The 15855-nt window shown below is 38.7% G+C and overlaps 1 protein-coding gene across 1 annotated transcript; it reads right to left on the reverse strand.

Annotated features, from left to right (window-relative positions):
- Positions 1-9662: 9662 nt before the first annotated feature.
- On the reverse strand, positions 9663-14029 carry eif2b2 (eukaryotic translation initiation factor 2B, subunit 2 beta). The gene is made up of 8 exons (XM_032543357.1): positions 13858-14029; positions 12775-12895; positions 10867-11018; positions 10581-10744; positions 10364-10459; positions 10149-10286; positions 10004-10070; positions 9663-9856 (listed from the first exon to the last, which is right to left on the reverse strand). Exons 1-8 carry the CDS (start codon positions 14027-14029, stop codon positions 9699-9701), a joined length of 1068 nt encoding a protein of 355 aa, XP_032399248.1. The 3' UTR covers positions 9663-9698.
- Positions 14030-15855: the final 1826 nt, after the last annotated feature.

The raw sequence follows: 15855 nt of genomic DNA on the forward strand, positions 1-15855 counted from the left end.
CCCCGTGAGCTACGTCTCCCCGAGACCCTAATAAGCCCCTAATTGTCTTTTTTTGATTCACATGAGCAGCACCAGCAGACATGAAGACAACATATTCTTGATCTCCCGCAGAGAGAGGTTTTTATTCTTCGTCTGCAGGACGGAAGAGATTTGAGTTGACTCACTCAGGACCTTTTCTGTTGGCCCTCAAACTCCAGAGAACTTGTGTTAAAGTCCTGTGACAGCGTCCCAAACCTGGAAAGCTGCCAACATGTTGAAAACAGAGATGCAAGAGGAGCTATGTTTCTTTATAGCAACAGTTTTCAATCAAGACATCTCAAGGTGGTTGAACTAACTATCTGGCTTGTCAGGTTATGAAGAAACATGAGGTGCATCAGAAGTTATTCATATTATCTGCTAGTTTAATAAATGGAGAAAAAATTCTTACAATCTTGGATTACCCTTGATATCTGTGTGCAATCACTTTCGGTAAATAATCAGCAGAATATAGTCAATTTTGAAGACATAGGACTTGATGCTAAAGCCTGGCAGTCCTTCTCATTTCAAAAGAACTAAAAACAAATACTATTATTATAGATAGTAATGTACTTATTTATGTTTGTTATCTGTCTCTTTATCTTGATAACTGTTAGGGGGTAGTGAGGATTGGACCCAAAAGCAGAAAGGAGGACGGCAGACAGGCAGATGGGGGCAAACAGGAGTTTAATGTCCAAAACACAAGAAAAGCCTCAAAGGAACTAAAATGTCCAGAAAACAAGGCTAAAAGGCAAGCATCCAAAAAAGGACAAAAAACATAATCACCACAAGCAGGGAAACGGGAACAATAACAGGAATACTGCGACAACTTGACGTGCAGACAGGCGAACGAACCAGAATGATCTGACAAGAGACAAAGGAAACACTGGGGTTAAATACAAAAGGTAACGAGGTCATGAGGAACAGGTGAGACGTCAGGTGAATCACATTAGGGCGGGGCAGGACAATCAGACAAACAAAGTAAAGCTGGACTAGAAAAGACAAGACAGGAAGCTGACTGACAAAAAATAAAACAGGAAGTAGAACAAACAGGTACAGAGAAACACAAGACAGGACCAGCAACATAAGACCAGAGAGAAAACAGACAAAAACACAAGGAGGCCGATGAAAAAGGGAAAACGAACCCAACCAAAAACCCCAAACCACAACAGATAACATTTGTAACTGTATGGGCACTCAGAGAGCGCAGACCTCCGCCAAGGCCATACCCTATCACACAATTTTAACAAAAGTGAAAATTAATTTTTGTATCCACTCTGTGATTTGGTTCTCCTCCAAAATATAATAGGTTCTTTCTTTGCCAAGTCAGCTTTTGAATATGCAAATAGATACAAAATAAAGAATTCTACTTGTTTGTTACCAATTTCAAAATAATTGGTTTGTCTTAGCCAACTGGATTCATTATTATTATGATTATTATTATTATCATATTCACTTTCTTTTTTTCTTGCAGCTTTAGAAAACTTTGAATCACAAGCAGCTGGACTCTACAGGCTGCATTTCAACACTGAGCCTGTTAAACCAAACACACACACACACACACACACACACACACACACAGTTCCATATGTTTGAGGCCACTTCTAATGGCAGGTGGTAACCAGAAGACTCAATATTTCATAATTCCTTTCTCTATAACATCCCCTGCAGTCAAGGCCTCTCCACTCAGAGGAACGTCACTCTGATGTGCCCTCAGTCCTTTAATTAGCTGTCAATTAGTGCAAATGAATCAACTCTTCGCCTAATTAAGCAATGCCACCAGGCAGCTCCCATATACAGGCCATTGTGTGAGCAGCATGAGAAAACCACAGCTAGCAAACTCGCTTTGCATCACGAGTGCAACTTAACGATCACTGACACACTGTGTTCAAGGAGCTCTGTGTGTGTGTGTGTGTGTGTGTGTGTGTGTGTGTGTGTGTGTGTGTGTACAGAGTGTAAGGAAGGGTAATGGCAATTTTCCTATATCACTTTCTTTGACGCAAATGCACAGGACTAAAACACACTGTGACACAAGCACTTAACTCTCTTTAGGCCTTTAAATGTTTCTGATCTTCTAATCCTAAAAGATCTCTAATAGTTTCATGTCTGATTCAGATGGCTGCTCTGAGGATTTATGACCAGCTTGTCCTTTACTGAGACCTACTTTCACCAAACATGTCACTCATGCCCGGTGATTTAAAAACCCTGGAAGTAGGCTGCATGAAGTTCACTGTATTTGGTGATGCATTTCAAAAAGGTGAGGTTTAATTTCCAGGTTATTTTCTTTTCTTTTAATTCAAGTGTAGTTTTCTAGAATATTTGTTCTCCCAGTGACATGAATAATCAAAAGCTTGAGGTTTTTAGCTGCGACCTTCCACCAGCCAACTTTGTCCTCCATATGAAAGCGTTATTTTTAAGACTAAAAAGAGTTGAGATTCTATTTTCGAGGACTTCTCTGAGATTCCTACCCTGTGTTTACAGCCTCAGGCTTCAGTGATGATGTTGTCATGCAGTCCACATACTTAATTTACAGTCGGAGTGGAAATGTAATCTCTGCAAACATCTGTTCACTTCTGACTCAAGGCAAGAGGCACTTTTTATTCTTAAGAGCGATATTTCTGAATAAATGTTGGCATCACCTTCGATTTAAGTCATCAGCACTTTGTTTACAAATGAGTTCAGAGGACATTGAATTAAGCGTCTACAGTTTGACTTTATACAGTAATTTTTCAAGGTTGCTTCATTACTAAGAGCCCACTTATAACCATAAACTAAGATCTAATTTTCACTCAAAAAGGGACAGGCTATTTTACACTCACACACAACATGAAGATTGATGAATGAATCGGTTAAGGTGTTGCAAAAGGTCAAGTGGGCTACTAATTAAACAATCTGCACCTTATTGTGGCTCTTTCTTTGTATCAAGAGCATGAGCTGCACATGACCTGACGGTCAATGCAGTGATAAATCAATTAGTCAAACATTAAGTCCAAAACATATCAAATGTTTATCATGGGATGGCTGCAGAGCCGTAGCCAGGATTTGTTTTTTCAAATACTGAGGTCATGAGGCAAAGTCCAACCAAGACACCGGAAAGAAAGTGTTCTGAATCTTTTGATTATTTGTATTTTTCATTCATTAAATAATGAATTAACCAGCTCAAAATGAATTAACTCAAAATAAATGCCTGTTTTTTTCCTTTAAATAGTAGATGACATAAACGTTGACGGGAAACTTCCTAGGAGATGATTAGGAAATTAAAGATCCATAAAATGTAATGGTTGTTTACCTGCTTAGAGATATCAATGCTGGTTAAATGGTTTGACTCCTTATTCATTAAAAGGTTTTGGAAAACAGAACCAGGAGCTCAAACCAAACACTGTTTTTAGTAATTCAGCAAAAAGTGTGTCAAGTGGTTGTATTTTTGACAGAAATTTTAAACTTTTCATTCATATTTCCTGATATAAGGACTTTGTTTTTAGGTGCATGCCTGGCCTTTAATGTATTGTTAACTAAAGGGTTATGCAGGCTCCTGAGTTAGCGCCCTCTTGGAGAGTCTGTCAGTTTGTGTGTTAGTGTCTTTCATGTGTTGCTGAGGTTACCTGTCGGTCTGGGGTCTCTTGTCATTTGTCATGTGCATGGGTGACCAAACAAGTTTCCCCTGTGGTAATAATTAATGTTGTCTAATCTAATCTATTTTTATTTCACATATTTGTATTGAGCCAAGGACAATTGTACATACTTGTAGTGTATTGTTATATCAATGCTCATTCCCATTCATATGAAAGAATTATAAAATAAAATTCATGTACGTTTACAGATATAAAGCAAGTTATATGAAACAAATAGGATTGCAACAGCATCAAAAATAAGCAAAACATCTTCAAAATATAGGAAGTAAATAATTGAATTGAATAAAAAACAAAGATTAAATTATTAAAAAAGGGATGCAGAAGGGGAATCTAAATCTTAGAACATAACTCAGACAAGGCATTCTAAGAACATGTATTTCCTTTCTTTAGTCTATTCTCTTTTCAAATCAGTTACAAAGCCCTCTGAACACTGCCAGGAAATATTAAATCCTTTATTTATTAGGTTAGCCTAAAATTAGTCCATGTATATGGAGCCTAGAAAACACTGAAATTAGCAGAAAAAGTATCCCCCATGCGTTTTTTTTTTACTGTAGAACACACGTAAATTACTTAGAAGGTTGGTTAAACCCCCCACACTTGCCCACAAAATGAAGCTTCAATAATGTGCATGCTGCTGGTCCACTCAAACACCGTGATGTAAGGATGCTTTGTGTCATGAAGAAGCAAACTCATTTTCAGGCCTGTGAGCAGTTCAGCCATGTTGCCTCCCTCTCTCCAGCAGCCACTCCAGACCATTAAGGGCTGTAATTGTTATTTAATGGATTAAACATTCATCCTTCCTGTGCAAACCCCCAGAGGGCCGAATGACAGCCTCACCATGTTCACACAGCTAAACATCCCCCCATCACACACACCCGTCGACGCTCATTTGACGGCAGTGTTTGTGCTTAAAATTCAATTACCCACTTATTGATAGCTCTCTGGGGTGTTAAAGAAGTGGACACGGTGCTGGTGGAGGTGTGGATGATTTCCCAGGAGGCCTCAGTCTCCTCCGCACATCTCCAGCTGGATCTATTTCATGGCTTTACTCATCAGCGGCAGACACAGATGAAGCAGAAGCAGCCGTCATACACCTGCACACACCAGCGCACGCAGAGAGAGAGACACACACACACACACACAGACACAACTGAACTTTTCACTCTTCACTGATAATTCACTGAAATTTGAAATAAAAAATGTAGTAAAATAAAATAATTAAATCAAATATCCCCACAAGAGACCAAACCAAGATTACATTTGATGAAAAACACTTTAAAATTCAGGGCTTCTACTGAGAATTACTTTTAACATCAATTATTCTATTATTCAATTGATCGATTTAGTCCATAAAATTCCATAAAATAATGAAAAAGTGCCCTCCACTATTTCCTAGAGCTCAAAGTGTCGGACAGTCCAAAACCAAAATATTTTAATTTAAAATAACAGAAAACGGAAAAAAGGGTCAGACCACAGCCTTTACAATAAATTAGAATCTGTTGGTTATTATATCCACAGTTGATTATTAATGTTACCTCCCCCGCTCTGATAATGAGTGTAAAAATTCAAAAGCAAATCTATATCCACCTGCTGTCTCTAAATTAATAAGGAAAAACAGGTTTGTTTCATTGCTTTAGGTGCAACAAATCAGCACTTGACTCTTAAAGCCACAGGTAGCCCCACAGGTTAGCCACGCGTCTGAAAGTCCCCTGAGGCCTCTAGGGGCCCCACAGGAACACTTGGCTTGCTGCTGGCCTCATTCCCCCGCTAATTACAGCACTCATCTCTTCTCTCCCATGAGACGCCACCACTCTGATGACAAGACGCTGCACAGTTTGGAGCTCTGCTTCACCGGGCAACAGCTGGGGCTGCACGTCAATACCCAGAGGGGGGGGGGGTATTGTGTGTATTGTGTGTGTGTGTTGGGGGAAGCATGCAGGGGTGATTTTGTTGCTATTTTGCAGATGATTCCCAAACTCTGATCTAGTAATTGCTGCTCAATGTATTGATTTTGACTTGCTTTGACTCTGAAACTTAAACCAAAACACAATAGCATGCAGTCTTAGAGGTTAGATGTACAACATCATCATATAAAAAAGCATGAGATCTGATTAGAAAATAAAGATGAATCTTGTTGTCCTTTCATGCGACAGGGTCAGACTACAGCTTACATGTCCCTAAGGATGACACTGGATCGATGAGCTCTGTACATACTGTACTCCTCTCAGGGTGATTGCACTGACTGTTCATTAGCAGGACGCTGGGCTTTAATGGCCTGCTCTCTTCTGTCGGCCGTAAATCTCCGAGACTCCACCCAGGTTTGCGCATCTGTCTCATCAAAGGACTGTGAAGAATGAAGTCAGTGTGATGAAAAAGCGAATGAGATTTATCTGCCGCTCTCCTCCTCATCATCCTCCTCCTCTTTAACGCACCAGGACGAGCTTGTAAGCACAGGAAAATGACAAGTGAGATCTCGCCATGGCACACCCGTAAATGTGATGAAGCCACTGGATGTGTTTGAGATGCTAATGAGCCTGCTGGCACAGTAACATCAGTGTTTCTCTCTGTCACATCTAAATGTGGTTGGTGTGGGTTTACTTTGTTTGTTCAAGACAGGAGGAAGCAACAGACAGGCAGCTGGCAAACACAATAAAAACAAAAGGAAAGAGGCAGAAAAGAACATGTGGCTGTGGCACAAAGACATGAAGCTAAACTGACAATAAGGCAGTTAACTAGTCTTTGTGGGCAGGTATATGTACTGTTTGTTGAGAGGCTGATTAAGGGAATTAAGGGGACTATACTAGACCCCCAGGAATTATCAGCAGTGGTGGAAGAAATACTCAGATCTTTACTAAATGAAAAGTAGCAATACAAGTGTGAAAATACTCTGTTACAAGTAAAAGTACTCATTATGCAGAATGACCCATTTCCGAAATGGGTATATATACTGTGTATACTTATGTTCATAACTTTAATGTTGCAGCTGGCAATAGTGGGGTTTCAACTACTTTATATAGCGCTGGGTAGCTTAAGCTATAATAATACTACATCATATTTTAACTGATTATATTTTGTATTAATCATCTGACTCTGCAAAGTAACTAAAGTTATTACATAAAAATATGTGGTAGAGTGTAAAGTACAATGTTTCCTTCTAAAATGTTTCCTTCTAAAATGTATCTTAAAGTAAGTATATATATATATTTTATAAAGTAGCATACGTTGGGAAATACTCGAGTAAATAACACGTATCACAAAATTGTTCTTAGTTACATTCCACCCCTAAATAACGGGGACTGTAGTGACTGTAATGGCAGGACATGAACTGGAAGGCTTAGATAATGAAAGGAAAAATACAGAAAACGTATACATCCTAAACAATGGAGGTTTGATTGAAAGCACATTTTTGACAGGAGGGTGACTTTTTTTTTATTAAGTGTGTTTTTTTGTTTTCTCCCTTATGAGTTGCTGCTGCATGGTAATATGACAATTTTTCTTTTTCAGGAAACAGGAGCAACCTTAAACCTTGACTCCTCATCTTACTCCTCCTTTCATAGTATATGTGTACTGTAGTAGTATTTGTAATGATAGCTCTTGTTCTGGCACTTTTAAGCACAGCAGTTACCAAATGTAACTAAATCTATTTTCCATTTATCTGTGGAAATTGAAAAATACAGAAATGCCGTCATTGCTCAGTGCTTAGAGGGTGCAACGTTGCAGAATCCTTAATCAATATCTCAATTTAATGTCTGATGTGAACTTCAGGAAAGATGCCAAGGATGAGAGTGCTGGATTCAGAGTCAGATGACGTACTCTTTGGATGTTTTACCAATAACTAGGCAGTCACAGCCAAACCTATTCAACACAAGTCGGATGAATCATTGCGATTATCTTTTATAAACTGAGACAAGATATGTTACACTGCTGGTTGCAGTTCTAGGTCTTAATCTTTTCAGAAGGGCTAATTGACAGAAAATATTGTTTGACAGTTGGATGATGTCATGGTCTGACCAGCGAGTGTGGGGCAGTGGAGAGTGAAGACATGTTGCGTCCCATTCATTCGGATCTTTTTTTCCCTGCAGTTCCAGGTCAAGAAATTTAGGTCAGAGAACAATGCACTCTCTCTCCATTAGACCGTAGCGGGGTGCCAGAACCCCTCACATGCTCCCCTCTGAACCTCATCCCAAGCCTTCACATCCAACCACTCAACACGTTACACTTGGCAGACACACCAACACTCCCTGTGGATTTTGGTTGGGAGAGCGGTTTCATATCTTTGAATGAAGCAGGGTGGGGAGTCACCTTGTGGTTAGATCCTACAATTACACTTCTATCTCTATGGACTTTCAGGTCATGTTCTTATCCTTTTTTTTTGTGGGAATTTTCAAGAGGAAAGTTCCATTCCACGATTTGAAGGAAAAAAAAGACACATAATGAATATTTTATAGAGTGGTTCAAGTATTTCTAACAAGGCATATTTAAATGTTCCATTTTTTAGGTCAATAAAAAAATTCAGAAATCAAAACAATTTCAGATTCCCCATTAGAATTGAATTCCTGACAGTCTAAATAAGACTTTGAAATGGCATTAATTTAGCCCTTCATGTTGGTAGATAAAATGTACAGAAAATGTAGTTATACAGTTAACTAAATAAACAAAAACATGACAAATCCAGGTGTGTTTGTATTCTTTTGATGACATTTTCATCAGCTGTCAAAATCATAAAAAAGATATTAATAAAATGAGCTGTAAAATAAGTAGGCAGTTTTTTTTAATGGTAGCAGGTCTGGAAACTTTAGGCTATAGGGGGTACAACCAGCAACAATAAACATTTTATGGAGTAGAATAAAGCATCACCAAGGCAGACAACGTGGACATGTATAACTAATATAAACTCCACATCAGCTGCAGCCACAAGTCACATCTATCACAATTTCTTTAGTGTGTTGTTGTACTCACCTAAAGTACGTGAAGGCATCTTGTGAGTCTTGAGCATCATGAGGTCCTCCTTAATCTGCTCATGGTTCAAGTTCTCAGCTCGTTCATTCTCAAAGCATAAGTTCACCAGTCCACTCAGTCTCAGTATAAGAAGTAAACTCAGTAATATAACAGTCCACTCAGTCTCTCTGTTGCTTAGCTACCTGCTGTTCATTAAACCAGTGACTAACAAAGGTTTTTAATCTATGTCAAGGTACAATATTACTAATCTTAACCATGACCATAACCCATAATGAAGTTATTTGTTGTACTGCTGCTAGTATACCACAGTGTGATAACCGAGTCAGTATACTCCGCTGCAGCTCTGATTAGACCAAGTAATGGGATCGCGCCTGTGAATAGATTCTGTAGTAGGCTACAGCCTGAGAATTACAACAGAACTCTTTATCATCTTATTATTCACAACATTAAAAAAACTGACAACCCAGCAGCTCTACATGTCCTATACTGCCTTCACCTGATGGACACCTACATGTTTATCAACCACATATGACACATTTCTCAGCCATAAAAGCTTTTAATTGTATATAATGGGGGTTTAAGTCATCAGGTTTGTTCTGACTGACAAACGTATTTCACATAAAATGCGTTTACATTGTGCACTAATATCCTGATTTTGAGTCCTATTGTATATTATAGTGTAGTGTCTGTCTCCCCCATGAGGAATTCTAAGTAATGACAACACCACTGATTGTTACATGACACAAGCCTTTCATAATCAGGCAGGCGCCCTCCACCCCTCCTCCACAGTTGCTAGTAACCAAGGAAGGGAAGATGAAAAAAAACATGGACTTTTCAGAAGAGGTAATTATCTTCACTCTAGTTTCTGCGTGCGATAGTCAGCGGACGACACCATGTTCTAAACATGGCCATACTGAGAAATAGTTTTTTTGAAGCTGATAGTCTTAATTAGCTTGGTATCAACTCATTTGTCAATGGCTTGAATGTAACGACCGTTCATTAATATAAAAATGTACGTCATACGCCAAGTCATCAAAAGAGACACAAATGATTACATCAATAGTTATTTGATTTATTTGTTAAATACACCGGTTAAAGTTCGTGGTCTTCTGGGTGGTAAAGTTCACTCATCAGTCGGTAGATGTATGACGGTGCATGTCCTCCAATGTTAGAAATGAACAGTGTGATGAGCTCAGGCGGGACATAGTCAAACACTGGACAGTGCACGTTCACCTTTGAGAGAATCTCCCCTGAAATACAAATTGTAAACAGTGCTTACCTCAGAAAATGAACCAAAAGAGGATCATTAATTATAAAGGGTTAAAAGAGGATGCCCTAAACATGAAGACTTAGTTGAATGGCTGTTAGCGAGCATTTTGTGAAAATTTCAGAGTTACCTTCAGTGAAAGGAAGCACCTCATGTGGAGAGACAAACTTATGGAAGGTATCCTCTTCATTTGGGAACTAAGGACACAAAATAGTTCACCGTCACTTTGCCGTCAGCAGAAATTACAGAAATTTGGCAAACCAGAGTCTTCTTACCTGAGGTGAGAGCTTGAACATTGGAGCACAAACAATCAGCGGTGTTGAGTGGTGCTTGGCTGCAAGAGCCAGAGTGTGTGTCCCATTAACGGCCCTCAGACCTCCGTTTGCCAGAACTGTCTGCGTCCCGATGATGACCTGGAGAGAGATCACCACACAGGTTAACCCACGCGCTCTGCCATGACTATTTCAAAGTCTTCTGTGGTTTTAATTACCTTATTTACACGAGACATGACTGCAAATATGGCAGCGTCTGTGATCACGGTTGTTTCAATGCCGGCTTTTGAGAGATTAGTTGCCATCTCATGTCCCTGATGGGAGGTGAATAAATATGATAAAAATTATAACAATGTTTAATCTCAGAAACAACAAATTGTCTTGTTTTTCCCTACATAATTCTTGTATCTTGGGTCTTTAAAGTGTTTTTCCTACCTGGCAGAAGGGGGCGCACTCTGCCACGATCACATGGAACTTGCGTTTGCGTGCAGCGTCTTTGAGGAAGGCCTCCACGGTGCGAGAGCGGCCAATAGTCATGATGACCTCATTAGAGTGAATGTGCTCCAGGGCCTGCATTGCAATGTTGTCAGTTGTTCCCTCTGAAAAGTGAAAAGGTGAAGGGAGAAACAGCAAAAAAACATTCTCCCAGAATAAATACAGACTTCACTTCACTGTAATTTATGAATACCAGCTGATAAATGACCTGCTTCATAAAACCTACCCAGCTCAGTCAGCAACTCGTTGATAGCCTCGATGACATTTGCTTTGAGGGCAGCGAAATGCTGTCTGAAGTTTTCCTCGCTGAGTCCTCCAGAGGTCAGCAGCTTGTGGAGAGATTCCTGCTGGTCTGTCTCTTCACTGCTACCTCGAGATCTGCAAAAAAACAACAGAGTGAAAAAGCTCACAGAAAGAGGAACTGTGCCAACTCAGCCGTTTTTGCAGAAACACTATTATTTAACTTAAAAAGTGCAAGACAAGGAGACGTCATGAACAAACCATAAAGGTGCTACAGCAAATACACAAATATTGAATGACGTGAAAGGGAAACACCAGGTCATGAAAGACACATTGAAGGTACCACATATGGGTCTGTATTTTCCTAGTCTCGCATTGTCAGACCTTCCTCCACAACGCTGCAAAGGAGGGTCTGGCTAGTCCACACAGCATTCTGTGATGGGAGAAAAACGTGCTCTGCTTTATTGGCATTTCTTTAAAGCAATCACAATCGTCCTGGGCGCTAAGCTCTGTAAAGAGCAACGGTGCCGCTGTAAAATGGCCTCAGGAAGGAAATTCTTTTGGTGGAACGTGTAGGTTCAGTGGTTGTTTTAGTTGTGCAACAGAAAACTCAGATTGGACAGATAGTCTAGCTAGCTGCAGAGATCTGAGGAGCAGTTAAACATAGTCCTCATAGGGCAACAGACCTAAATGAGGGACATCAGGCAGAATTCCCAGTGGCACTGGAACAATCCCGGACGTGGAACATCATGTATATAGACTAGTATTTTCCTAAAAATGTTTCCAATAATATTGACTTGGCTTTAAATTGAGCTGTTTTTCCCCTATAATTATTACCAAATTACATAGTGATTTTCCCCTAGACTACAGACCTGTAACATAAACCAAATTGCTTCACATTACATAAAGAAAACTAATTGTTTGCATATAGTGTTGTCCTTACTTTTCAAGCGCCCATATTATGCTCATTTTCAGGTTCATAATTGTATTTTGAGGTTGTACAAAAATAGGTTTACATAGTTTAATTTCCAAAAACCACCACATTTTTGTTGTATTGCACATTGCTGCAGATTCTATTTTGACACTGTGTGTTTAGGTCTCCGTTTTAGCTACAGAGTGAGACATCTCACTTCTATACTATCTTATTAGGAGTCACACATGCTCAGTAGCTAGGTAAGATCACATCAGCCAGATAACTTTTTCTCCAACTTTGGTCAGTCCAAGGGAGGATTAGCTGAGAGACTTCTTCTAAACAAGGGGCACTTGTGGAATAGCCGCAGAACAGGGACATGGAAGTAGTTCTTTTGTAGATTATGGTGAACTAGTGTGTGTTGTAGTAGTGTTTTCCATTGAGAACAAGCTAGCATGTGCTACGGTTAGCCACTTCGTCTCGGCTAGTGACGTAGAAAGCCGTGCAGATTTTGAACAGCTCACCCGGAGACTGAAGGAAAAGGACAATCAGAAACCTGTATCTCACTCAAAACAGCATGGATAGTTTTTTTTTTCAAAATTTGTGTGCGTGTGGAAGCACCAGAGACACAAAACAAATGTTTTTCAAAATATTGGCACTTTAAAACAGGGCTTTATTTAGTTCAATCTAATCTTCTGAAAAAAATATTTAGATTGGTTCATGGCATGTAGTCATGAAGATCAAACAACACATTCAAAAGATTATTCAAACTAAGAAAGGATGTAACCATAATAAAAGATCATCAATAATGGACACTACTTTCTTCCCATAACTTAACAGCCTCTGCTCACTAACCATGCCTTCTTTGTGAAATTATTCCAGATCAGCATACATAAAGTTCATGGACTATGTCAGTGGAGATAATCAACTACTTTAATCTATAACCTTTCCAGTGTAGTGACTGGTCTCAACAGCAGTCCTCACCTGGCATATTCCTCTCTGACGATCTTCAACACGCGTCTAATCATGTTTCCAACCGTGGTCTCTGATGGCTGGGCGGCAGTTATTCTTCTCCCCTCTTTACGGATTATTTCCATCAGATCCCCTGAAACGGAACGTAAAACGATATATAAATGATAAAGCATTCATCCTTTACATGAATGGAGAGTGTAACATAGATGCACCTTTCTGAACAGTTTACTTATTGTTTTTAGTTTGTAATAAAGAAACATGTTATGGTACTCTGTATTCTCATTGACATGCACTGTCGTGTTTACAGTTTTACTTTGCACATTTATCATTTATTCTATCTGCATACGTAACGTTTCCACTGCACATACACATATATTCTCTTATTTTTTTTATATATACATATATATATATATATATTATATATAGCATACATATATATATATATATATATTACATACATATATATAATACTACATACATACATCTCATACATACATACATATATATATACATACATACATACATATATATACATACATATATATATACATACATATATACATACACATATATATATACTATATATAATACATAATATATACATATATATATACAATTATATCTATATATATATATCTTATATTATACAATATATATATACATATCATATACATATATAATACATAATATATCTATAATAAAAGATATATATATATATATATATATACACACACACACACACACACACACACACACATTCACACTCTTTTATTTATGTTGCACATCATATAACTTAAAATCGAGATTTATTTTACCATGTACAACAGTAGGCTATGTTTGGCACAAAGTACCCTTTGAGATTAATAAAACTATTTTGTTGTATCTTTTTTTGAGTGACCTGTCTCGCTCAGTTAATATGATTAGAAACTCGTTTTCTCTAGAACCTTCTCTATCTGTGAAATTAAATCACTAAAAATATTAAACTATTATCTACGTTACTCACACTTCTGACAAGTTTGACAAAAGTCCTCACTGTTCAGCTACAAAGCGAGCTTTACTGCAGTAATGTCTGAGTTAGCACAGTGGCATTAGCACCTGCGCTGCTCCACCGAGCCTGGGCTGTGATTCTGCGGAGCAGGGCTGTCGTCTCCCGGGCTGTCTCCGCTGAGCCCCGCAGCGGTCCCGTCCCGCTCCCTCCACGCTTCAGGTCGGACAGAAACGCTTCAATTCTCTCCGTCAGGTCTGTTTCTTTGTCTGGGCCCGGCATAGTTGTTAAAATAATGACTTGCTGTCAGTTTAGCTACAGACTTAGCTAGCTACCAACTACCATGCAAATGTTTGACGAGGAAGTACTTTAGGTCTGCATCCGGGTGATTATGACTGCACTTTCATTTGATTGGTGGACCGCTTCACGGGCTCTATTGCATCAATGATTCTGCGGTGTTTAGCAACCATTAGCAACTGTCATAGATGGAGAGGCATGGCAATTTCGGCATGGCAACTATAGTATTTTATGGATTGCCATGACATTTTGTACAGACAATAATGGTCCACGGTTGAACCTAGTGACTTTGGTGATCTTCTGACTTTTCCTATAGCACCACCATGGTTGACATTTTTGGTTTGGGTGAAATTTCAATCCAATTCAATTTTAAATTGGATGTATTCCCAGGAAATGTGGTCATGCAGTCATGTTCCTCAAAGGACAAATGGAACATTTCCTCTTGAGCCATCATTATGTCAACAATACTATTTGTCCAAGACTTTGGTTTATGATCAAATGCATGCGTAACTTATGAAATTCCCATCAGCCACAGCTACTTTGTGCAACCATTTTCTGAAGGTAGACCACAGATGAAATCTCTAGACGGTAACTTTAGACTTAACTCCAGATCTACTACTGTGTTTTTGTGGTATCACAGATGGGATCTATAAATGTTGGGTGGTTGTGGGACTCTGTTATTGGCACTTTTGTTTATATTCTTGTTACGTACTGTATGTAACAACATTCTTGTCATTATACCTTCATGAGAAATTTTTCTTCTTGTGTCAAAAATTCCAAAGTTCCTCTTAGTGATGTTTAGCACCAGGGCATTGTGGGTGACTCTTCTAAGATGGCAGGGCTGTGTTAGATTTATTTTGCTCTTAGTGGATGACCAATTTTTAGTTTTTTGCATTTTTGTTTTTTTTTTCATATGGAGGCTTCCAGTCTGAGATGGCGTTGTAACTGGTAAGGGGATGAGATTCTCATTGGTCAACAAACTACGGTTTCCCTTAATAAAATTACTTTACGGTCTGTGAAATCCAAAGATTTGCTGGTGAATCAAGGTCACTTATAACCGATTTTAATTTCAGCCTGGGCGGTAATTACAATGCTGCAAGTATCCTCTGAGAGCTCACCTTGATCCAGGATGTCCAAAACCTGCCTGAAATCTAAATTAATGAAGGGACATCATATTTGTGACCAACAAGCAACATGGATAGCATTTTATTATTTCTAAAGAATATGAAACAAAACTCTTTGATGCATCAAAGTAGTAACATAGCTCACTCGCCTTCTGTTGTGAAGCTTTGATTACATCCAGTACGAGGGCCACGATGAGCCCCTGCAGTACTGCAGCAACACTGTAGAATGCTTTTAGTTGTTTGTTTAGACTGGATGTGGTCAATTTGCATGCACTTATTGGAAGTTGCTTTGGATAAAAGCATGTTCGAAATGAATGAAAAGACTCCATCTCTCTTCAAAGTGCACCAAGGACGTAAACAGCTGTGACCATGTGACCAGTAACACCAAACAGATAAAACAGCTAAAATCTGATTCGTTGATCACAAATTACAAATTAACTTTGTATTTAAAAACATGTAGAAAGTCAATTTATAGTCTGAAAATAAAAGTGGTGTCACTATTGTGACCAGCAGAGCAACCGATAATTAATGATCAGGTAATATTGTAAATTATTTAAGTGGTACAACTGAACTCCTAAGGAAGATTATCACAATGTGTATTATAAAAACAAAAACATCCGGTAATATGACTAATCTTGTTTACCCTCACTTTCTTAATCATCAATACTGTCTAATATATATATATAT

The sequence above is a fragment of the Etheostoma spectabile genome, chromosome 18 (genome assembly GCF_008692095.1).
Source record: "Etheostoma spectabile isolate EspeVRDwgs_2016 chromosome 18, UIUC_Espe_1.0, whole genome shotgun sequence".
Taxonomy (NCBI): Eukaryota; Metazoa; Chordata; class Actinopteri; order Perciformes; family Percidae; genus Etheostoma; species Etheostoma spectabile.